General features: G+C 33.5%; 1 protein-coding gene across 1 annotated transcript in view; it reads right to left on the bottom strand.

Moving 5' to 3' along the window:
* The window catches only part of LOC145249556 (uncharacterized), a 279,663-nt gene that overhangs the window by 126,484 nt on the left and 127,585 nt on the right, over nt 1–25,594 (bottom strand). The window contains exon 9 of the mRNA XM_080111231.1: nt 5,465–5,602. Coding sequence (XP_079967357.1) covers nt 5,465–5,602 — 138 coding nt within the window. The remainder of the gene's footprint in view (nt 1–5,464; nt 5,603–25,594) is intronic.

Raw genomic sequence — 25,594 nt, 5'->3', positions numbered from 1 at the left:
ACAGACACACAGACAGACAGACAGACAGACACACACACACACACACACACACACACGTTCACTTTTATATATATACTAGCATGGGTGCCCGAGTGTTTGGAGGTGTATGCTAAGAAAAAAAAAAAAAAGAAAAAGGTCAATTTTTTTTAAATTTGACCCCTATTATGACCCCTTAAAATTTATTGTTTTGGGCTCAACTTGAGTTATTAAGTTAGATCCATGTCCAAGGAACCTATATCTAAAATTTCAAGTGTTTAGACCCAAAATTGTGGGAGGAGTTTGGTAGAGTTCTCAAAGGTCAAATCGTTGAATTTTCTCCCCTTAACAGCCGAATTTCTGTCCGAAAACCGATCACATCGATTTTCGCAAATCTCAGTACCCTGTATATCAAATTTCGAGTCTGTAGATTAAAAATTGACAGAGTTATTGCGAAGGAAAATGTACACAGACACACAGAGAGACGCATTCACTTATATATATATATATATATATATATATATATATATATATATATATATATATATATATATATATTTAATTATTTTTTACGATATTAATTAAATACCTACAGACACTAGTGTTTTATCCTTTCGGGAATCTTCAGTGCAACGATTCGAACCCCACAACACAAGACCTCTCTGGCTCGATTAGCGAAGACCGTATCAATTCGGCTACCATTAGCCGCGTGAAATAGCGTTGAATTTAAACATGGGCGAAAATTATGTGCTTTTGAAAGAAACATTCTTGTTTTTTTTCAAAAGACTTTTTGTATTCCTACACGTCAACACATAGGAAATAAATACAGAAAAGATATAACCATTTATATATTTTTCGTATTGATGTTTTATTCATATATATATATATATATATATATATATATATATATATATATTAGAATTTTCAGGCACTTTTAAAACAGGAGCAAAAGGGGATGGTGCTTTCGCACCCCTTACACCCCCACCTTCTGTCATCCATATGTTGGTCACTTATTTTATACCAGCATCCAATTCCAGCACAGCGGTTCTGCTAGTAATGACACCGTCAGAGACCACGAAGAGAAGATCCACAGAGCAGGCCTAGTAAAAGGGGCACGCCCCACATATCAACTCCTTTTTATTGTGTTTAACACCCGGGATGTTGATTGCAATTCCCAAAACTTAACAGCCTTACAAAGGACGCCTCAAAGACATAGACGAACCAAGATACTCTACCTAGCAAGTGGTGAATAATAATAATAATAATAATAATAATAATGCTACTACTACTACTACTACTACTACTACTAATAATAATAATAATAATAATAATAATAATAATAATAATAAAAACTAGCTGATGTCGCTTTTCTAATTAGAACCAAAATTTTAAATACAAAATATTTTATTCATAAGATTCTTGTAAACACAAAACTAAAACTATTGCATTTATCCATATGAATAGATAAACACTAACATTAAAAAATTCGTATTATTAGACTTATAAGAAAATATTTTCCGTTATCAAAGAAACACGTGTAAGACGCAGTAAAAAATTTTTTAAATATTAGGTGTTTGCCTAAATTAAGAAGAAGGAGCATTGTCAGAGATGGGGACTCTGACCCACCATGAATTGCATCTAAATTCCAACAGTTTCTGATCCTTCTTCCATGGCATCTAGGCTGCAACTGAATTACATTTCTTCCCTCGTCGAACCGAGAAGTAAAAGAGAGTTATAAAAAGAGGAAGAGAGTAGGAGGGATAGAGAGGGAGAGAGAGAGAGAGAGAGAGAGAGAGAGAGAGAGAGAGAGAGAGAGCGGTACATACATATTTAAAAACAAAGAGACTGAAATATTATTTTGTTTTCAAATCCTGGTGTCGCCCAAGTAGAGTTAACCTTTTGCACCCGTGTACCCCGATTGCTTTGTCACAGCTGAGATTTTATAAACATCTGTCAATCAAAATCTAGGTAAAGATTGCCGTCACTGCCATGTTTTTAAAAGCGCATATAAAATATACTTGTTTCCCTTTCAGTACAACGAAAGTTGAGTATAAGGCCCCAAAATGGGTGGAGCTGGGACCCCTCCCCCAGAAGTGACTCTTTATTATTTTGCCACATTATATATAAACAAGAACGAGTTATTAACTATGTATAAATTAATATTACATTATTTTTAATAATTCTTTCTTAATATACAGAGTGGAACGATAGAATTGTCGCCCTAGAAAAGACAACATGATTCCATTTCCGTTCAATAAAAAACGGTTTCCTTTTCTTGTTGCAAACTGTCTACTAGTTGGCCAGTTGTGTACAAATCCTAAGAGCAATATGAGCCTTCTATCATGTCTGAAAGTAACCCAATGTTTAACGAGCGGGATCAGAGATGCGCCACTGTACACTCATGCTCTCTACTGATCCAAGTTATGAAAACAGAACCATTGCCAGCGCCCTCAAAATGCAAATCCAGATAGGTCAACACTTGAGGGCGTGCTCAGGGCGATGAAAACAAAGTTTCCGGCAATGGTTATGGTCTTTAGTATGGTTGCAAGTGATGGCCACACATGTCACCTTACATCTTCAAAATCAGCTTGAAAGTCAACACAAAAGTGTATCTGGATGTCAAACCATGGGTGTGGCAGCAGGACTCTGCCGCCCCACAAGTCCAAAGAAACCCAGGCTTTGCTTCAGAAGGAGTACTACGACTTTGTACCCTTCTCTCACTGGCCCCCTCTTCCCTTGACCTGAACCCGCTGGACGACTTCATTTGGTCATACGTCGACAACATCACCAACATGACCTCCCACAACACAAAGCCAGCCTGATTGCCACCATCTGCCGAGTATTCGCTGAGCTTCCACTGGCGCTTGTGGAAAAGGTATGCTCCCAGTTCCAGATCCATATCAGGGCGGTGATTGAGGCTGAAGGCGGCTACATTGAATAGATGTCAGCTCTAATACATGATCAAGTTACCTGAATTGATTTTTTTTAATAAAAGTTTTAAAATAAAGCTGTAGTTTTGTTTTCTTTAGATCGACAATTTCATCATTTGTATAATTGTATCGTTTCAAAGGTAAAGGCTCTTAAATGCTGAAGAGTTCCAAACACGGGAGTTGTACCATTAAAACGAGCGACCTTTTATGCTCCAGATTTAATTTTTCTACATAGTCACCACCATTCTCAATGCATCTTTGCCAGGAATTCAATGACACATCATGACAAGGGTTACTTTCTTAGAGTATCACACCATCAATATCTGCAACAGTGAGGTGAAAATTTCAAGTTGTATGTAATGCATAAGTTCAGTCATCATAACAATGCAATTAGGAATCTCCTTTGATCCATTTGGGCGGATTAAAAAATAGGAGGCATTACTTTTGGAACGCCTCTATGTACTTTACAAGAACTTACAATTGTAATTTATAATTAATTTTGTTATTGCAATCTGTTAAGAATTTTTAATTACTTTCTTGTATATGTGCAACAAGTTTATTACTAAATATATCAATCAAAACTCTGACCTCAACTCATGTCCACATGTGTGCAAGACTATCAAATACTTGCGATCTGATTACCGAAAATGATTCTCTCTGCAGGAAACAGCAAAAGAATGTTGCCAATTCTGGTTCAGCTGCAAAGCACTGACCTGGAACCAAGAGATTCCACTTAGAAAACGGATTAGCTCCATTTTGTAAGAAAAAAAAAAAGCAAACATAGCAGAATTACTTCAGCAGCTGAGATTGGTAAGTAGTGTCGTGACAATAAATCAGAATTGGGAATCAAAGAAATCCCAAGTTTTTTTTTGGGGGGGGGGGATCAAAATCGGTCATAATCACATTGATAATACGGCGCAATCACGTTGACACACCGGTTCTCACCAGATCACCAAAGTTAAGCAACGTTGAGCCTGGCCAGTACCAAATGGGTGATCATTTGGGAAGGCAAGGCGCTGTATGTACCGCGAGGTAAAATACCAGATTAAGAAACTGGTGCGCTGTATCCTTCTCTCAAGGGTAGATGGGACTCTCTTAAGCCATGGTAGGCACCCCATCTAGTGATGGTGTCACAATAAAAAATACCCTTGGCTACCGACAAGATTTGAATTACACTACAAACTCATGTAGTGAGTTCAATCTGTGCTATGGCTGCGCTGGATGGATCAAAATCGGAAAATTTTTGCCTATTTTCTGATGCCAAAAACGATTCTTTTCATTGTTTTTTTTATTTGTTTGCTTTTGTTTAAAACTTAATTTTCCATGACTTGTATTAATGATGAAATGATGAAGATAAAGAAGAAAACAAAAAGACACAAGGAAAAAAAGAAAAAAAGAAAGAAAAAGAGAAAGAAAGGAAAAAAGGAAGGATGAAAAGGGGAAACCATAAATAATTTATTGGTGGTGATTCTAAGGCATGTCTTTCTCCTTCACATTCGCCACCATTCTCGTCCACCCCCTTCACCCTTACTCTCATCTCTCATCATAGCTTTTTTAAGTATTTACTATGCCAACGCTTTGAAAGTCTTATAGTTATACTGATAATAATAAAATCTCAAAATGTATATGATTAATTTATCTCCATGCTTAGATATAATCATCTATTCTAATTGTGATAATGATAATTAAAAATAGAAGGTGATAGGGGATAAACATGTGTGTGACTGCAATATTTATGATAATTGATAATGATAATTTCAAATAATAATTATATGGATTAATAATCGTAACAATAGTGGGAAGAAAGTGTTTAAATTAAAATTAAAAAATCAAAACGTAAAAAATAACGGATTTCAAAAAAATAAAAGATAAGGTGTAAGCGGCAAAAGATAAAATAAGTCAAGATAGAAAATAAGTCTACGTAACTGATCTGAAGGTATCCACGTATACATATATATGTATATGTATACGTATGATGATTCAGGGTCTCAGTACTTCATCCTACGTTTCTCCACAAGTAGTGCATATATGTATACATATATATATGTATATGTATACGTATGCATATATACACTACTTGTGGAGAAACTTTCCACAGTGAGCATGGAATGCTATAACAACGTAGGATGAAGCACTGAGACCCTGAATCATCATCTTTTTTTTTTTCCTGCGAAGATTGTAACGTTAGGTATGAGGCAGCCAAACCAGTTACCAACATTGCCCTGCTTTTTATTGAAACCAACCGAGAGCTCTTTTTAGTATCCTCACTGTTTCTTTAAGTACAATTGTCTGGATCTCTTTTGCACTTGGTTCACTAGGAATATTTGTTAGGTAGGACTTCAGGTTCTTCTTCATAAGCCCTGTGGCACCTATAATAACTGGTACGATTGATATCTCTCTCCAGCTATGAAGAACTGCATGATGAAGATGATGAATGGAATGTGCTCTGATAAAAACACTTGTATTCCTTAACGTACATATTCAGCAAAACCCCACACAACGCACAAACAAACATCGACTTTTATATAGTAAAAACAAAAAAATATATCGATACGTACCTCCATGTCTTTGAGTTCAAGTGTGGATGCTATGTATTCTTGTTTGAAGTCTTTTGACTTAAGAATAACTTCATGGTCACCGTACAGTCTAATACTGGATATATCTTCAGTATCTGGGCAATATGGTGTACCCTTTGGCTGGAAAGAAAGAAAAGAAAGAATTTAAAAAGAAAATAAAGATTACTTTATGTTTTAAAATTAAAGTTAATAGCATGAGTTCTTGGCGTAGTGGTTAAAGTACTTGGTGAAATTCAATTTCGGAGGTTGAAGGTTCAATCCTCAGTGTGGGTGACAGTAAAAATACAATATCAAGTTACTTGGGGCTGACAGAACGAGAGCATGCCACCTCCATGAATTAAATAAAGGGTTTCGTTCAATATTGCATACAAATTCCCAGAGTTAACAGAAAAGTTCATGAGTTGGAGAAGATACACCTGACGAAGGTTGAAGGTTACATCAATCGAAATGTTTTGAACAATAGAAGTTAAGACGAGAACAACAGTCTGAATAATGATGGTAACAATAATGATAATAATGATGATAATGATAATAATGATGATGATAATGATCATAACAATAATGATAATAATGATGATGATAATGATGATAATAATGATGATAACGATAATAATGATGATAACAATAATGATAATAATGATGATAACGATGATAATGATGATAATAATGATGATAACGATGATAACGATGATAATAATGATGATAACGATGATAATAATGATGATAACAATAATGATAATAATGATGATAACGATGATAATGATGATAATAAGGATGATAATAATAATGATAATAATGATGATAACGATGATAATGATGATAATAATGATGATAACAATAATGATAATAATGATGATAACGATGATAATGATGATAATAATGATGATAATAATAATGATAATAATGATGATAACGATGATAATGATGATAATAATGATGATAACAATAATGATAATAATGATGATAATAATGATAATAACGATGATAATAATGATTATGATTTCATTTATCAACGTCTCCTTGAAAAGAGATGGAATTCATTTCCAGAGGACTTCCCTCAATCCCGGCTCCAGAATAGGAGCTTCAAAGATCAAGGATGTTGGTGGTATCTACAATAGCAGAGGTCTGAAGGCCACCTAAAACATTGGGGATTCATAGTTTTTTCAATTGTCCTTCCAGACAACTTGATACTACTCCTAGCGTACCTACTACGATCGGAATTATTTGTGTTTTAACCCTGTGTAGTAGTATTATTATTATTATTATTATTATTATTATTATTATTATTATTATTATTATTATTATTATAATAATAATAATAATAATAATAATAATAATAATAATAATAATAATAATAATAATAATAATAATAATAAAAAAAAAAAAAAAAAAAACAATTTTCATTCAAATTCAGCATAGAAAGTAATATCATTCTCAACTGAAGCAATTTTTGTTTTTATTCCTACCCAGAGTGCCCCTTTTGGGGAGCTATATTTTCCCTACGTTAATAACCGACCTCGTATCTAACTCTGCCCTCATGGAGAGGCAAGTAAATAGGGACAATATTTAAAAAAATAATCTTAACAATCAGACGGAAATAACCTAAAAATCTGATAGAAAAACAAATAAACCAGAATTTTTCATTTTGATTTAAAAAAAAAGACACTTTTTTTTAAACACCTTTTTACACCTTGGGAACGAAACCAGACTTTTTCTAGAGTCAAATATTACATTTCCCAATGAACATCCATGTGGTCTTGCTTTTGGGTAATTTTCAGCAAAATCTAATTGCCAGAAAATATACTATATACTGAAAACATGCTATTTTTGGCGATTTTGACCGCATTTGACCCACTGGGGATGCAACCAGAATTTTTCCAGATGTATATCATGTGGTCATGCTTTTGGGTAATTTTCAACAAAATCTAATAGTCGGAAAAGATCTTATGTTCTGAAATGTGCTGTTTTTGTCCATTTTGGACTAAAAATCACCATTTTTACAACTTTTTACCCCGTGGAAACAAAACTAAAATTTTCCCAGGATAAAATATTATGTTTCCAGATGTATATTCATGTGGTCTTACTTTTAGGTAATTTCAGCAAAATCAAATGGTTAATAGTCGGAATATATTCTATGTACTGAAAAGTGCTATTTTGACTGCATTTGACCCCTGGAGAAGCAACCAGAATTTTCCCAAGGTCAAATATTATATTTTCAGATGTATATCATGTGGTCTTGCTTTTAGGTAATTTTCAGAAAAATCTAATGATCGAAAAAGATTTTATTTCCCAAAAAGTGTTATTTTTTGTGATTTTGGACTAAAAAAAAACATTTTTGACCGGTTTTGACCCCCTGGGGATGCAAGCAGAATTTTTTTATCATCATATATTACGTTTCAAGGTGTATATCTATGTGGTCTTGCTTTTGGGTAATTATATGTTGAAATATATTCTATGATCCCCTGCAGAAGAAATATATTCTATGATCCCCTGCAGAAGAAACCAGAATTTTCCCAGGATTTAATATTACATTTTCAGATATATATCATGTATTCTTGCTTTTGAGTAATTTTCAGCAAAATGTAATGGTTGGAAAATATTTGATGTCCCGAGAGGTATTATTTTTTGGCCATTTTGACTGCTTTTGACTTCCTGCGGATGTAACCAGAATTTTACCATCGTCAAATATTATGTTTCAAGATGTATATCTATGTGGGCCTGCTTTTGGGTAATTTTTAACAAAATCTAATGGTCGGAAAATGTTTTATGTCCCAAAAAGTGCTATTTTTGGCCATTTTGACTACTTTTGACACAACCAAAATTTTTATAAACAATCCGAGAATGTTACATTTCCTCCCTTGTCTAGTTGTACCTATTTACTATGCCTCCCCACGGGACAGAGTTAGACACCAGGGTCGTTTTTTAACGTGGAGAAAAGGTACAAAAATAAAAAATTGTCTCAGTCGTGAAGAATTTCTCCTCCACCGAAAGAGAACAAGAAAATGAAGTGCAGCATCTGAAGAACAGATACTACACTTTGATCTTGACCAAATTGTAACTTCATGCAAAATTTCAGAAAAATGTAAAGAGTAGTCATTGAGAATTTTTGGAACAAACGGACGAACTGACAAGAGTGAATTCTAAGGTTCAAAACCGACTAAGTCAGTAGACCAATAATAATAATGAACTAAAAATATGATAATAATATGGAACTAACAACTGATGGACAATACATAACAGAAATAAACATACAAAGACGCATCTTCCAACGAGATTCACTATCATCATTACTGTTCATCATAGCCATGGTGCCTCTGAACAATATACTGAGAAAGTGCCAAGCCGGATACAAGTTCTCTAATACAGAGGGGAAAAATGAACCACTTGATGTACATGGACGATCTGAAACTTTTTGCCAGGACTGAAAAGGAAATAGAAACACTAATAAACACTACCAGGATCTTCCACCAGGATATCCAAATGGAGTTTGGAATGGAAAAGTGCGCACTACTAGTTATAAGAAAGGGAAAACTAGAGACGATAGAAGGCATGGAACTGCCCAATCAAACAGAGATGAGGGAACTAGGGGAACAAGATGCATATAAATACTTGGGAATTCTAGAAGCAGACACCATCAAAGCAACAGAAATGAAAGAGAGAATTTGGAAAGGAATACCTCAGGAGAACAAGAAAACTCCTGGAAACGAAATTATATAACGAAACCTAATAAAAGGTATAAATACATGGGCAGTATCACTAGTAAGATACTCTGCGGCGTTCATAGGGTGGACTAAAGAAGAATTGAGACAGTTTGATCAGAAAACCAGGAAACTCATGACCATGCACAATGCACTACACCCAAAGGACAATGTTGACCAACTCTAAGTGAAAAGAAAAGATGGCGGGAGAGGACTGGTTTGTATGTGAATGACACAAAAAATGAACTAGAAAAATACATAATGCATGTTGCAAAATTTTTTTTTTCAAAATGGGGTATGGTCCCTCACAGTTAGGAGATCCTATTTATAAATGCTTCTGTGAGAAACTGACGAATCAAATTAATTCACGTTCTGCTATTAACCAATCAGAAACCAGAATTGCTTCATAAAAATTAAACCTTTTTAGCAACCTTGCACATATTTTTCTCGTGTCAACAAAAGAAACATCTGTTGCTCTTTGGCTGCAAAATTATAAAGTCCGGAACCTCTAAAGAACAGCTGTCTGTTGAGAATTCGTCATCTCCAGGACTTGTGTAGAATAACTACCCATCGGAAACTTTTCTGAAACTAAAACATGGCTTCCAATACAAGAAATGATAACTATGGCAGCAAGACACACTGAAAAAAATCAACAAAACGAGAAAAGAAAACTGCGAAGAGAAACAGCTACACAGAAGATTCATAAGGATGACAAAAGATGAGAATAACGAAAACACCTCGACGTGGATGCAAAAAGGACAAGTAAACCAAGAAACTGAATACCTAATAACTGCAGCACAAGATAACTCGATAAGAATCAACCACATCAAAGCAAAGATCAGTGAAACACAAGAAAACAGCAAATGCAGACTCTGTGGACAAAGAGACGAGATGATAAACCATATAGTAAACGAATGCAGTAAACTAACCCAAAAGGAGTACAAGAACAGAGACGACCAAGTGGGGAGGACAGTACACTGGGAATTATGCAAACAACTGCATCTTGAATGCACATACAAATTGTACAAACATAAGCCGGCAACACTACTTGAAAAAGAGAATTACAAAATCATATGGGACATGGACATACAAATGGATAAACACATCCAAGCAAGAAGAACAGATGTTGTAATAATTAATAAGAAAGAAAAGTCATGTCAAATCGTAGAGTTTGCTGTCTCAGCTGACCAGAGGGTGAATATCAAAGAAAAGGAGAAACAGTAAATATACAGAGCTAGCCAGAGTGCTGAAAGGGATATGGAAGATAATACCTATAATAGTAGAAGCACTAGGAATAATTCCGAAAAACTTTGAACAAAGAATGGGAGAAATTGGAATCAGAGGAATAGCTGGAAAGATACAATGAATAGCAATAATAAAAATAGCTGAAATATTAAGGAATACCTCTGAATTCGGAGACTAATACACATGAGCCACATTCGTGGGCCAGACAAACTACTGCAGAGGTAGACATAAAGAAGCGTTGCATGGAACCAAGAAGATTGAAGTTGCATATCTGCAAATTCTCTATCCCCACCCCTATCCTCTCCTATTGCCCCATCACCGCCCCCTCAAAAAAAAAAAGAAAAAAAAAGACGGATGCTAAATAGTCGAGAAGAGTAAAAGAGGACGGAAAGACCGAGAAGAGAGTGCTAGCCAGGCCTCCACTGAATAAGTGCCAAGAGAACTAGGACCTTGTGGAGGCTTATTGCCACTCAAATTCCAGTGGAGACTAATGGCCACTGCCAGCAAGAAATTAATGGTAAGCGGCTGTTACGATAATTCAAATTTATTTGTAACTGTTAATAAAAGAGATGGAGAGTAATGGAAATCTGGGGAGATTTGTTGCCACTCAGCTTCCAGGGAATACCACAGGTTGTTTTCAAGGAGAGATCTTTGATGACCTGTGTGAAAACTTCTTATGAGCCAATAATAATACAAACAATATCTCAAAAGTTCAAATTACTTTGTTTTTAAATCGAAAGTAATGACTTTTTCTCTGACAGATTGAGGTTGACAGCTTATCTTGACTGCTGTTTCTGACTGATAGTACAGGAACCCTAACATTTGGGTAGCACTAGGAACAACAGCAGTTGTATAGTATCAGGGTAATTATAATTACTGCAAATGGATGTGGAAAGGGATCCTACTTTATTGAGGTTTAATTCCATTGATAGAGATAAGATTAATGGACTACCTTGTGTTCATTTTGATTTTGAAATTCAACAATCACCAGATTGTCCAAACCTCCTCTGTCTTATTAACCCACAAAACATGCAATGAGCCAGTTATTAATGAAGTCAAAAATCCACTTTAATGGTGAGAAATGCAAGGCAAGCCAGAACTTCTCATTTAAACCATCTTCACTAATTTCTAGGGTATCATAAACGTCATTGACATAGCACTGAAGCTGAGACCACACCAACCACCCATTCATTGTTTTTTGCGTACAGTCTTACTTAGTTCACTATGTGTGATGGTGTTTAAATTCTCTGCTTGTCTGACTGCTATTTCCGATTTGTAGTACAGAAGCCCTAACTAATCAGACACTTCATAGACAAGAGTAAAATCCATGTTGTTCTCGATGGTCGAACATCTAAATATTAATGAAGGTGTGCGCCAGGAACCTATCCTTTGCTCTTTATTATTCCTGATATTCGTAAATGACCTCGATTAAATTGTGTCTGAAATTAATATATTTGCTGATGATACCACGCTCTATAATTTCTTACAGTGACGTCATTTTACATTTTGTATACATTTGCATACAAAATGGCAAAATCACATTGACACACCGGTTCTTGCCAGATCACCAAAATTAAGCAATGTTGAGCCTGGCCAGTACCAAATGGGTAACCATTTGGGAAGGCTAGGCACTGTATGTACCTTCTGGGAAGGTTGGGCATGGGGCCAGCATCCTCACTCTGAAAAAAGTCACTCCAGGGGCGTAAGGTTATGGATAGGATAGATGAGTGCATTTGCATATGCGTGGCCATGCTCTGTTGCCTTTGCTGATGACATCACACTCTATAATAGACATGAGGAAAACACCAATGTACACATATCCAAGGCAATGGAAGAAACCCGAGAAAACGATCTTCAATCGGTAGTGGCATGGGGCTGCAAGTGGATGGTAACAGTTAATGCTTCTAAGACTAAGCCTATTTCCTTGAACAATTACAAGTAACTTTCTCAACCATCGATTGCCATGAAAAATTTTTTTTTTTTTTTTTTACACAGTGGTCACCACTTATCAGGGCCCGGAAGCCACTCAGGGATAAGGGTTATTGCAAGTACATTACGTTAGTGTGGAGATTTGATGAAGTGTTTACTTAAGGGAGCGGTTCATTAGGAATTTGTTAACGTTGGACTTGAACACATCCAAGTTGTAGTCAGGTGGGAAGCAGGCAGACGGAACAGAGTTCCACAGGCGTGCAGTTCTAAGAAAGAAGCTTTGTTCATGGAATCCACGTTTTGATTTAGGCACTGATAAAGAGTGGGGGAAATTTTTCACAGTGGATATCACCCTACTTGAGAGCCCATTCTTCAAATTCCACGATTTTACATTCATATGCAACATGAATTGGAGCAAATATATTGAGAATGTTGCCAAGGCTGTTTTACAAATCATTTAGTAGAATGTGCTTTCATGAATACACTTGTACCTCCTCAATATACATACTCCCGACTGTTCCGATAAGCAGCAAAATCCCACCCCTACGTTATTAAGTGCCTTAGATGCCGGAAAACCTTCTACTCTAATGTTTTTTTTTTCCTTTGGACTGCTAGAGTTTGGAAATCCCTCTCTGTTTCTTGCTTCCCTGACCGTACTAAGCTGCAGAAGTTTAAATGTAATGTAAACAGACATCTTGCTGCTCAAATTCTGCACAGTTCCTTGTTATAAATAATTCCAAGTGGCAATATGACTTGTTTGTAGTGAAAAAGAGTAAAAAGATGATATATATACTAGCAGATATACCCGGTGTATCCCGGTATTAAAAATAACGTTAAATTCGTTTAGAAAAATAAAATAAAAAAATGGAAACTGAGACAACTACATGCAAGTATTATGTCTTTTTTCTCAACAGTTCACTTCTTGAAAGTAAAAAAAAAAAAAAAATACTTGAGCTAAGATTGAAATCAAAACCTAAAAACTGTGAGTCAAGTACGATAACCTTTAGACCCACTTGCCACGTTTTTAAAAAGTGTTTTAAAACCTACTTATTCTTAACATAAGGAAGCTGTCATATGAACGATTCATGCATGCACAGTCATGAAACATTTGACAAACAGATAAAAATCTAGTGCCCCCCCCCCAGTACCAATTTTTCAATTGTGACCCCTTAGCAGCCCTTTCTTCCGGATGAAAACCGATTAAAAAATTTTCCACATGTTTGAACACCCCTATATACCAATTTTCAAATCTAGATCAAGAATTCGTTGAGTATATAGGTTGAGAAGTGTCCCCACATACACGTTCTCAGTTTTATAGATATATAGCTATATAAATATATTCCTTCTCAATCAGCTCACAATATTCTTCATCTTTCAATTGACAATCATTTCATCTCATTAATCCTTATCCTCGAGTGCCTTTTGGTATCGATAAGTGGAGACTTATTTCATAAAAATAAAACTTTAAAAGAAACAAAGCCTCTAAAATTGGTGTCCAGCCGCCATTTCATCATTTGCGTATTTACTGACGTGGTTGATCAAAGTATGTTAAATTAAATTGAATTGGTTGTTTTGTTTTATGGCATATCAACCCTTTTTTCGTTATTAAATGCTAAATCCAATAATTTTAGAAAAAAGTTTTTTAAGATTCAACTTCTTTATATTTTCAAATATTTATTCATGGTGTTTGGTTTGGTTGGTTGTTTTATGGTTGATTGTTTTTATGTGTGCCCCTCATTTCCTGGGTGTGCCGAGGTGGAGTAGTAAGGACCTCCGGGGGGCGGAATAAAAAAGTGATAGTAGCGGGAGGGAGGGATTAAAACAACAGTAGGCAGTTTGGGTGAAGAGAGGTGTTAAAAAAAAAAGTGGTAGTAGGCAGGCAGGCTCGAACCCGTAAGCGAAAGAGAAAAAGAAGGTTAAAAAAATGTAACATCTTAGCCGATGTGACCATGGCATAACCGGAAGTTGCGAGCATTGAAATCAAGGCTAGTCAATCCAATGGAGACGATGATTGTGAAAATATTGACAATAAAAGTGCTCCCCCCCCTCCTTGTAGAAAACTGCCCACTTGAGGATGAAGGAATAACTGTTTTTTGCCAATTTTTCGATATCTGTCGATAGTTATCCAAAAGATTGAGCTTTAAAACGATACCAATCTGGTCAGAATCTATCGCATGTGTCGAAAGTTTTTGACATACATACATACATACATACATACATACACACAAGCCGACGATTGAGATTTATATTATAGATAAACCCTTTTCGGGTTATGTTGCAGTAATTTTGTAAAATAAATTGTATGTTTCAAGTTCTTTATATCTTCAATTATTTATTCATGGTGTTTGGTTTGATTGTTTTAGTAGAAAAAATTGTTTTTGTTTTTGACTTTGCAGAACATGATTGAGTTTTACAAAGGGAAAGGGGGAGAACAATAAGATCAATGTTTGGTTCATTTTTGGTCAGGAAGCCAGTATCTTCAGACAGACTGATTAGCTAGCTCCAGATGGAACTCCGGGCCAAAGTGAACCCTGGAACAATGGTAATAAAGGGACCACTCTACATTCCCTTCAGACACCGAATTGGGTCTCACCGCTGGATGCTTTTTTTTTAAGATTATACCCAGAACTGTTAGATTAAATGCTGCACTACATCTCGTGGCAAATCTTGTATCAACACGTGGTCGTGAATTAAGACCAAAATTCTTGCTCCGTTGCTGGCTTACAAATATGCCCTGCCTTTCGGTAGGCCACCTACTAAAAAAGATGCCATGCGAAAATGGGAGTGTTTGTATTCTTTACCTTCTCCTAAATAACTTGTGCATTCTTTGTATATTAGAAACAATGTATTTAATCGAATGCTCAATCTATGTATATTTAGGGAGTTGAGTTAATGCTTTTCGGGCACTCCCTAATAAAATAAATATTTCAACACAAGCTACTGAATAAACGAGCAAACAACTTCGTAAAACTTCACAAGGAAAAGGTTTATTGAAGCAAGGGTAAGATGCCAAAAAGATATAACTAGGATATGACTCGTCTGCCTTTGCCCGGCAGTTATTCCCAAGTGGGAATCGTCGATACCGGTGTAGGCAGAGAGAGAGAATGAGGAAACAGGTCCGCTCTCTTTGACGTCTCGCTGGAAAAGGGAAGAGTTTTTCTCGTCCGGGACGGAAGCAGTTATAGTTCCTTAAGGGATAAGGAAGATCCCTGCGCTATGCCTCTGATTGGTCAGTATGTGCCGTATTGCACAGTCAGGGGAAGCACTGCCGCACAAGAAAAGAGTTCTATTTGTTTCTGCTACATATACATATCGCCTTGTTGTCTTAATAGTTTGTTGTAGACAGACTTTTAGTAAATGTAAGATTTTTGTCCTCCACGACTTTTTAAGTGTGTTGCAGATTCTGACACTTGTGTTATTGTTGTCTTGTTAAGAAAATACATTCTTTAAAGGAAATAACTATGGTCCAAACAATGCCCTCTCTCTAATTGAAAAACTAAGATGGCCTTTTCTTGAAACGGAATTTCTGATGAGCATCAAAGTAGAATTATTTCAAAGCACAAACAAAAAAGAAAATGAGAAATTAACATTGCTGTTTCGATGAATATTGTTTTAAATGGATCTCTATCTAATTGGAGGGTTCTTTATAAGGTGCAAAAACATATCTGTAGTTTTGCCTCATCTTTTCTTCTTTTCTGCAACCTCTCCCCCACAGACATAATGTTACTAGTCTCAGCCTTTTTTTTATTCTAAATAGTAGTGGTAGGACGATTCCAATATTTTTTCCCGATTGCAATAAAATTACTGATTTTATACTAAATTCCCGATTCTGATACAATCACCGATTCTGATTATTTATACATCTCTAAACATTTAATTATAGAATTATTTCCCCCCCCCCAGATTACCGTAAAAACACATGTTAAATGTGCAGATATTTTCCTAAATGTAAAAAATATACACTTGTGTGGGATGATGTATAGATTTAAGTTTTACTGATCGTTTAAAATCAATAAATATTTATTATTTTTATCATTAATTCCAGCAATATAAGATTTTGCATTAATGATATATATAATTATATATTAATATATATATTATATAATTATATATTAATAAATTAATAAATTATATTAAATAATTAAATTAATAAATAAATCAATAAATTAATATATATATTAATGATATATATAATTATTTTTATTATTAATTCCAGCAGTATAAGATTTTGCATTAATGATATATATATAATTATATATTAATATATATATTATATAATTATATATTAATAAATTATATTAATTAATTAAATAATTAAATTAATTAATAAATTAATATATATATTAATGATATATATAATTATTTTTTATCATTAATTCCAGCAGTATAAGATTTTGCATTAATGATGTATATAATTATATATTAATATATATATCATATAATTATATATTAATAAATTAATACATTATATTAAATAATTAAATTAATAAATATATTAATTAATTATTATATATATTAATGATATATATATAATTATTTTTATCATTAATTCCACCAGTATAAGATTTTGCATTAATGATATATATAATTATATATTAATATATATATTATATAATTATATATTAATAAATTAATAAATTAATAAATTATATTAAATAATTAAATTAATAAATAAATTAATAAATTAATATATATATTAATGATATATATAATTATTTTTATCATTAATTCCAGCAGTATAAGATTTTGCATTAATAATATATATAATTATATATTAAAATATATATTAATAAATTAATAAATTAATAAATTATATTAATTAATTAAATAATTAAATTAATTAATAAATTAATAAATTAATATATATGTTAATGATATATATAATTATTTTTATCATTAATTCTAGCAGTATAAGATTTTGCATTAATAATATATATAATTATATATTAATATATATTATATAATTATATATTAATAAATTAATAAATTAATAAATTATATTAATTAATTAAATAATTAAATTAATTAATAAATTAATAAATTTCCGATATTTCCAATTTCAAATTCCGATTCCGGTTAATCACACCAATACTTTAAATACTATCAATATTATTGCCTGCGTTCTTCAGAATTTTCTGATCTGTTCCCTGCTTCCATTGTACCAGCTCTTTTGAGCTGTTGGCTTAGCGGTCTTCATCGATTCATTGTTTCGATACCTCATAGTAACACAGCTTCTTATTCCAACAGCTTCTTTCCAAGAACCGCAGGCTTGTAGAACTCTTTCCCTGCTCACTGTTTTCCTTCTACCTACAACTTAGGTCTTTTCTGGACTAATGTCAATAGGCATCTTCTGTTTTTGCGATAATCAACTTTTCGTTCTTGTTAATTCCTTACACCGAGTGGCTTTACGCCTTGTCGGAAGAAAATTCTATAAAAAAAAACAAAAAAGAAAGAAGATCCCTGCATACTTACCTTGTTATTTTTATCAAGAAATTTATAACAGTTTATATAAAATATTAATAAAAAAATTATAAAAATATATATGTGCTTTTAATTTATAACAGTTTATATAAAATATTAATAAAAAAATTATAAAAATATATATGTGCTTAAAAAAGAAAAAAAAAGAAAAAGAACATTGCATCAAAACCATCAATGTTATATTTTCATTGTTATTTTTATCAAGAAATTTATAAAAGTTTATATAAAATATTAATTAAAAAAATTATAAAAATATATATGGGCTTTAAAAAAAAAAAAAAAAAAAAGAACATTGCATCAAAATCATCAATGTTATATTTTCATTGTTATTTTTGCTTGTCAGATGTCTTAAGAACGCTATTCAAGATAGAAGGGAGAGTAACGCCAAGCGTAGATGGCGTTTTTGCTGGAAGGCTTTTTCCTTGTAGCTTGACTCACGTCTCTCCGCTCGTGTTGGCTCGCCCGCGTCCAATGTATGGATACTGCACACCCATTAGTCTTTCACGTCATCGGAAATTAATCATGTGTTTCATTTTTTTTTGCCAACCACATTTCAATTCCTTATTCCTTGAGATCATTCAAATATCGATTTCATTTCCTCTCAAATTTCTGCTGGTCGTGATCTTCTTGTGCGTTTGCTTCATACTCATTAAATCTTTTTGTTGGTACGCATTATTCTAGATTCTTCGCATTATTCTGGATGTTTTATTCTTCTAGATCTTTCTTTTATTATTATTATTATTATTATTATTATTATTATTATTATTATTATTATTATTATTATTGTAATAGATATATTCATTATCATTCTATACCTTTTCATTTTTATTCTAGATCTTTACATAATCATTCTAAATATTTTCATTATTATTTTATATCTTTTCATTATTATTCTATATTTTTTTTTCATTATTATTATTATGGATTTCTTATTATTATTCTAGATATTTTTATTATAATTCTAGATCTTTTCATTATTAATCTATATCTTTGTATTGTTATTTTATATTAATTATTATTTTATATCATTTCATCATTATTTTCTTTCTTTTCATTATTATTTTATATCTTTTCGTTAATATTTTATATCTTTTCATTATTATTTTATATCTTTTCATTATTATTTTATATCTTTTCATTATTATTTTATATCCTTTCATTAATATTTATATCTTTTCATTATTAGTTTATATCTCTTCATTAAAATTTTATATATTTTCATTATTTTATATGTTTTCATTATTATTTTATATCTTTTCATTAATATTTTATGTTTTCATTATTATTTTATATCTTTTCATTAATATTTTATATCTTTTCATTAATATTTCATATCTTTTCATTATTATTTTATATCTTTTCATTAATATTTTATATCTTTTCATTATGATTTTATATCTTTTCATGAACATTTTATATCTTTTCATTATGATTTTATATCTTTTCATTAACATTTTATATCTTTTCATTATTAGTTTATATCTTTTCATTATTAGTTTATATCTTTTCATTATTATTTTATATCTTTTCATTATTATTTTATATCTTTTCATTATTAGTTTATATCTTTTCATTATCATTCTATTTCTCTTTATTATTATGCTAGATTATTTTATTATTATTATTTTTATTATTATAAATTTTTATTATTTTAGATATTTTTATTATAAATCTAAAATCTTTTATTATTATTCTATATTTATTTATTATTATTCTATATTTTTGTATTATTATTCTGTATCTTTATTTATGATTCTTTTGTCATTTTATCATTATTTTAGATATTTTTATTATCATTCTAAATTGCCCCAAACGCACTCGCCCATTCGTTTGTTCGTACTTTTCTCGATAACCAAGCTTTGGATTTAAAAAAAAAAATTTTGCACAATCATTAGTCATGGTAAAAATAAGTTTTTCACTCATGGAAGGGGACCTCACATGCTCGGCTTGTTTTATTATAGGAAGGAAAATTTCAGGCTTGCGATTTGATACAGTAACCACAAAACCCCTTGGCATTCCATATTTCTCGAGGTATATCATTGTTGCGTTTCTTTCTGCTGTTTTCTAGCCGGTGATACCTGAATTGGCAATAAACACCTCCACACAGACATTTTACCTGAAGGAATCTATCACATTCTTAAACGAATTATTATTGGCTCACATGGAGCTTTCACACAAGTCAACAAACGATCTGATTGGAAACCTGTGGTGTTCTCTGGAAGCTGAGTGACAACAAGTCTCCCCAGACGTCCAGACCTCTCCACCTCCTTCGATAGCATTTGCAAATGAATTTGCATCATCGCAACAGCCGCTTACCATTGATTTCTCGCTGGTGGTGGCCATTGGTTTATGCTGGAATTTGAGTGGCACTCAGCCTCCCCAAGGTCTCAGTTCTCTTTGCGCTTGTCCAGCTGAGGTCTGGTTGGCGCTCGCTCCTCGGTCTTTCAGTCCTTATTGACCCTTCTCGGCCCTTTGGTATCATTTTTTTTTGGGAGGGGGGATCGGTGATGAAACAATGGGGGGATGCATGATGGAGGTCAAGAACTTGTAAATATGCAGTTTTGGTGTTCTTCATTCCCTGTAACGTTTATTCGTTATATTGTCTTGCATTATTCTCCGCATTCAATGGTTTTCCTTAATATTTCAGTCGTTTTCATTATCGTTAGTCGTTTTACTTTTGCAGTTATTCCTCTGATTCCAATTTCTGACATTCTTTTTTCGAAGTTTTTCGGGATTGTTCCTAGTGCTCCTACTATTATCGGTACTATTTGGACTTTCTTCATCATCCAAATCCCTTTTAACTCTCTGGCTAGCTCTGTGTATTTGTTTCGTTTCTCCTTTTCTTTCATATTCACCCTGTGATCAGCTGGAACTGCAAAGTCCATGATTAGACAGGATTTTTCTTTCTTGTTAATTATTACGACGTCTGGTCTTCTTGCTTGGATTGGTTTGTCCATCTGTATGTCCATGTCCCTTAGGATTTTGTGGTTCTCGTTTTCGAGTGCTGTTTCAGGTTTATGCTTGTACCATTTGTCTGTATGCTCAAAATGCAGTCGTTTACACAATTCCCAGTGTACCACCCTCCCCACTTGGTCATGCCCGGTTTTTGTATTCCTTTTGGGAAAGTTTGCTGCATTCGCTTACTATATGGTTTATTGTTTCGTCTCTTTGTCCACAGAGTCTGCATTTGCTGTTTTCTTGTGTTTTATCGATCCTTGCTTTGATATGGTTGGTTCTTATCGAGTTATCTTGTGCTGCAGTTATTAGAGATTCAGTTTCTCGGTTTATATGTCCTTTTTGCATCCATGTCCAGGTGTTTTCGTTATTCTCATCTTTTGTCATTCTTATGAATCTTCCATGGAGTTGTTTCTCTTCCCACTTCTCTTTTATTATTATTATTATTATTATTATTATTATTATTATTATTATTATTAGCAAGGCTGTATCAAAAGAGGAAAGACTGTGGGAGAGGATTGAAAAGTGTAAAAGATTGTGTGAGAACCGATGAGATGTCGTTGAAGGAGCATGTGGTTAGAAATGAGGAGTGTATGCTTAAGGTTGTGGGCAATGAAGTGGAGGTATGAGAGATCAAGACTGATTATGTGAAACGTATGGATAGAGAAAGGGCAGAGGAACTGGCTAGGAAGAAAATGCATGGAAGGTTCTTCCAGGATATGCAGAAGTGGCTGATGAAAGGTCATGGCAATGGCTTAGAGCTGGGTATCTGGCTAAGAGTACGGAAGCTTTTGTGTGCGCAGCACAAGAGCAGGCATTAGGAACACGATTGTTGAAAAAAGTGGTTCTAGGATAGGAAGTTGCTGCAGAATGCCGGATTTGTGGTAAGACCTCAGAGTCAATTGCGCACCTTGCAGCAGAGTGTAGTGGACTGGCCCAGAGAGTGTACCGCAAAAGACATAATTGCATGGGACTCTGGATATCTTGGGAGGTGTGTAAAAAGGTTATAGTGAAGTGTGCTGGAAAATGCTTTGAGGAGGTGCCTGATGAAGTAAGAACAAGTGAGGATGGCAAGGTAGAGGTATGGTGGGATAAAAGTGTCATAACGACCAAGCAATTGGAACATAGTTATCCGGATTTGGTCGTCGTTGACAAAGTCTCAAAAAACTGGCAGATTGTAGACTTTTCAATACCCTGGGACAGAAATGTGAGAGAGAAGGAGAATGATAAGTGGGGCAATTATGCTCCATTGGCCTTAGAGATAAGGCGTATACACGGAGTTAAAACACGCATAATCCTGATTGTAGTTGGTACACTAGGAGTAGTATCATGTCGTCTGGAAAGACAATTAAAAAAAACTACAAATCCCCGATGTTTTAGGCGGCCTTCAGACCTCTGCAATTGTAGGTACCACCAACATCCTTAGAAAAACCCTTGATCTTTGAAGCTCCTGGTTTGGAGCCAGGATCGATAAAAATCCTCTGGAAATGAATATTATCCCTTTCCAAAGAGACGTTGATAAACGAAATCAGAATTACTATCATCATCATCATCATCATCACGATCATCATCATTATAATAATAATAATAATAATAATAATAATAATAAGTAGTTTGGCGTAAGGATGACACTTTTCTGTAAAAAAATGTTTATTTACTTTTAAAAGTGTTTCCCATAAAAAGAAAGTTAACCATTACAAGAAATAAAAATTACACATTTTTTAAATAAAAATAAAGAATTGTTCACATTGTTTCACTTATTTTCATGTAAAAATGATAATAATAAATAATAAAAAAATATTATATATCATAAAACCATCCTATTGCCGAAGAATTATTAATAATACTAACCATAAATTCATTCAATGAAAATGTGTTTAATAATAATAATAAGCATAATAATAATAATAATAATAATAATAATAATAATAATAATAATAATAATAATAATAATAATAATAATAATTCGTTAATAAATTCCTTCAGTTAAAATATCTGCTGGAAGATGTTTCGTTGGGGAGGCCAAATCACCTATCACCGTCAAGAAAACAACACTAGTAATGCAACAATGAAATGCCTCGAGAAATATGCTGGAATACCAACCATCCTTCTAGGTGAAGACTACCGAAAACTCAAAGCGGTGTGAGGAGTCTGCCGACATTATGTCTTCGTCTATCTCCACTGTCTACCCTGGGCCTCTAATCTGCCAGGGGTGGGGGGATCATAAGGAAATAATCCCGGGAAATGTCTCTCATAAAGTTCCTTCAATCTGCAACGGTGTGTCCCGAGCCCACCCTAGATTCTCTCATGAAGTTTTTCTTTTGTGGCCATCTTGTATATTATTTTCATGAGTTGGCCGATTTTCAGATGAGATTGTTCGAACAACGTTCTAGTTCGAAACGAAGTCTATTTTCGGGTTTGTGCATTTGTGCACCTCCAGGTGAAACCATCAGTGAAAGAGACTCCCTTTCCAAAGATGCATTTCACACCACAAGCCCGGCAATTCATTTCGTCTGCTAATAACTTTTTTGTTGACAATAATCGACAACTTATCCAGGCGTCTGCAAGTGGTTGTTGAATATGGTTAGATTTGTTTTACTGTCATGCTCCGTGATTTACAGGTAACAATTATGTTTTATTATTATTCTTTTCCTATATTTATCCAAAAGTCGTCTGTTGTTTTTTGTGTGTGGCTTTTTATTGGGTACTACCATTCGTGTTTGTTGCCATTTTCTGATTAGCTAATGTATTTGATGCTCAGAAGTTTCCATTAGGTTCCAGGCAAGCGATAGCGGACGTTTAGATACGTCTGGCTCACAAATAATAAATTATATTATTTTCATTCCCATATCTCTCTCTCTCTCTCTCTCTCTCTCTCTCTCTTTCTCTCTCTCTCATATATATATATATATATATATATATATATATATATATATATATATATATATATATATATCCAGAGGAAGTCTCGAAATAAAGACGAAACTTTGATGAACACATAACACGCTTTGTTCCTTTTTATTTCTCTCCCCCTCTCTCTCTCTCCCTCTCTTTCTCCCCCCTCTCTCTCTCTCTGAAATAAGGAAGAAAAAGGGTTATTTCAAGGAAGGAAAACATAAATTCCAGAAATTCTAAAACACTTACTAAAAATGATATCCCAAGAAAGATACTCCTCTACAAGAAAACTACATTCACTCGCACGAGGAAAACATTTCACGGCGCCATCTTGATTATTTAAATGTTTTGTCAGACCATATTTAAATCACTCAAGAGGTTGTCCCTGTGTTGATTCCTGAGCGATCATCTATAATATAAATCTCACCTGTATGTTTAAATCTATGTATGTATGTATGTCTAAAACTTTTAACAGAAGCGACAGATTTTCACGAGATTGGTATCATTTGGAAGACAATCCTTCGGACAACAAATATCAAAAAAAATTAGCTAAATCATTAATTTCTTCACCTTTCATTGAGCACTTTTCTACAGGGAGGAGCCGCTTTTTTTCACCGATATTTTCGAAAGTCATCCCTTTTTCAATTGACTAGCCTTAATTTAAACCTTCGCCACTTCCAGTTTGGCGATGGACGCAACAACAAAGACGTCACGCATTTTTCATTTTCTTTTTCTCCTTTGCGGTACGGGTTCGAGCCTGCCTGCCTACTACCACTTTTTTTCCTTTTTTTTGCTGAACACACACCTCCAAACACCCGGGCAACGCCGGTCACCAAGACTAGTTTACTCATAAAATTCATTTAATGCCAGTTGTTCAATCAATTGAACTTAATTTAAAATCGCACCATCTCTCATCTTGTGTAATGATCATGAGAACTCACAACAAATTTCTAGCTCTAACAGACTGTTTATTAGCAAAATATACACTTATAAAACAAATTTATGGGAAGAAAATGAGATGGACAATGAGAGAGACTAATCGTATAAGCGCATGGCTTACTTATTATTTAAACATTTTCTAAGGCTATTCTAAAACTCTGTAGTGCATCCAAGTTAAACCTGCTGTTACATCACCCAAGGAGTCATTTCTGCCTTGAGTCTTGAGTAATCATTTATTTATAGAATTCATTTAACTTCAATTATTCAATCGATTCAATTTAATTTAAATCATATCGTCTCTTCCCATCATATAGTTCCGGAGACAGATGACAAATTCGTAGCTCCAATAGATCATAAGAGCGGGAGGGGGGGGGCAAACCAAAAATAAAACTTTGAAAAAAAAAAAGATGTCAAACTCCTCTATTCATTGGACTAAGTTAAAAAAAAGAAAAACCTTCATTATTTTTTTTACTATTTCACTCGGCGTAATTACTCCCCCCCCCCCCAAAAAAAAATTCTACCTTTTTTTTAACGATTACATTTAAACAACCTGAAAAAGAAATTACAAAAACAATATGAATACTTAAACTTTTAGAGTGGAGGATCACTTTTCATTATAAATTCATTATATAATGAGCACGCACTCCCTGGCCTGTTAGTGGTAAAACGAGACGTGTAATCAATTGGAGTTGGAATTTTTGTGGAAGGAAGGTACTTATTCATTTTATTTTTGGACAGACTTTTAGGAAATTGCCCCCCCCTCCTCCACCTCTAAATCCCACGATAACCACATTGATTACAAATTTAACTTCTAGATTGAAAAACAATTTTTTGATTTTTGAAAAATAGAATTTTTTTAATGATTTTTATCGTCGAGGATTAGTTTATAATTATAACGTTCTACAAAATTGAACCCCTACTTTGTGACCAACACCGAGAAAAATATAATATTGTAACTCTTTCACGTGAC

Source organism: Euprymna scolopes, chromosome 28 (genome assembly GCF_053919585.1).
Source record: "Euprymna scolopes isolate OS-2025 chromosome 28, ASM5391958v1, whole genome shotgun sequence".
NCBI lineage: Eukaryota > Metazoa > Mollusca > Cephalopoda > Sepiida > Sepiolidae > Euprymna > Euprymna scolopes.
The sequence above is the reverse complement of the archived record's forward strand: the minus strand, read 5'-3'. Positions and strand labels throughout refer to the sequence as shown.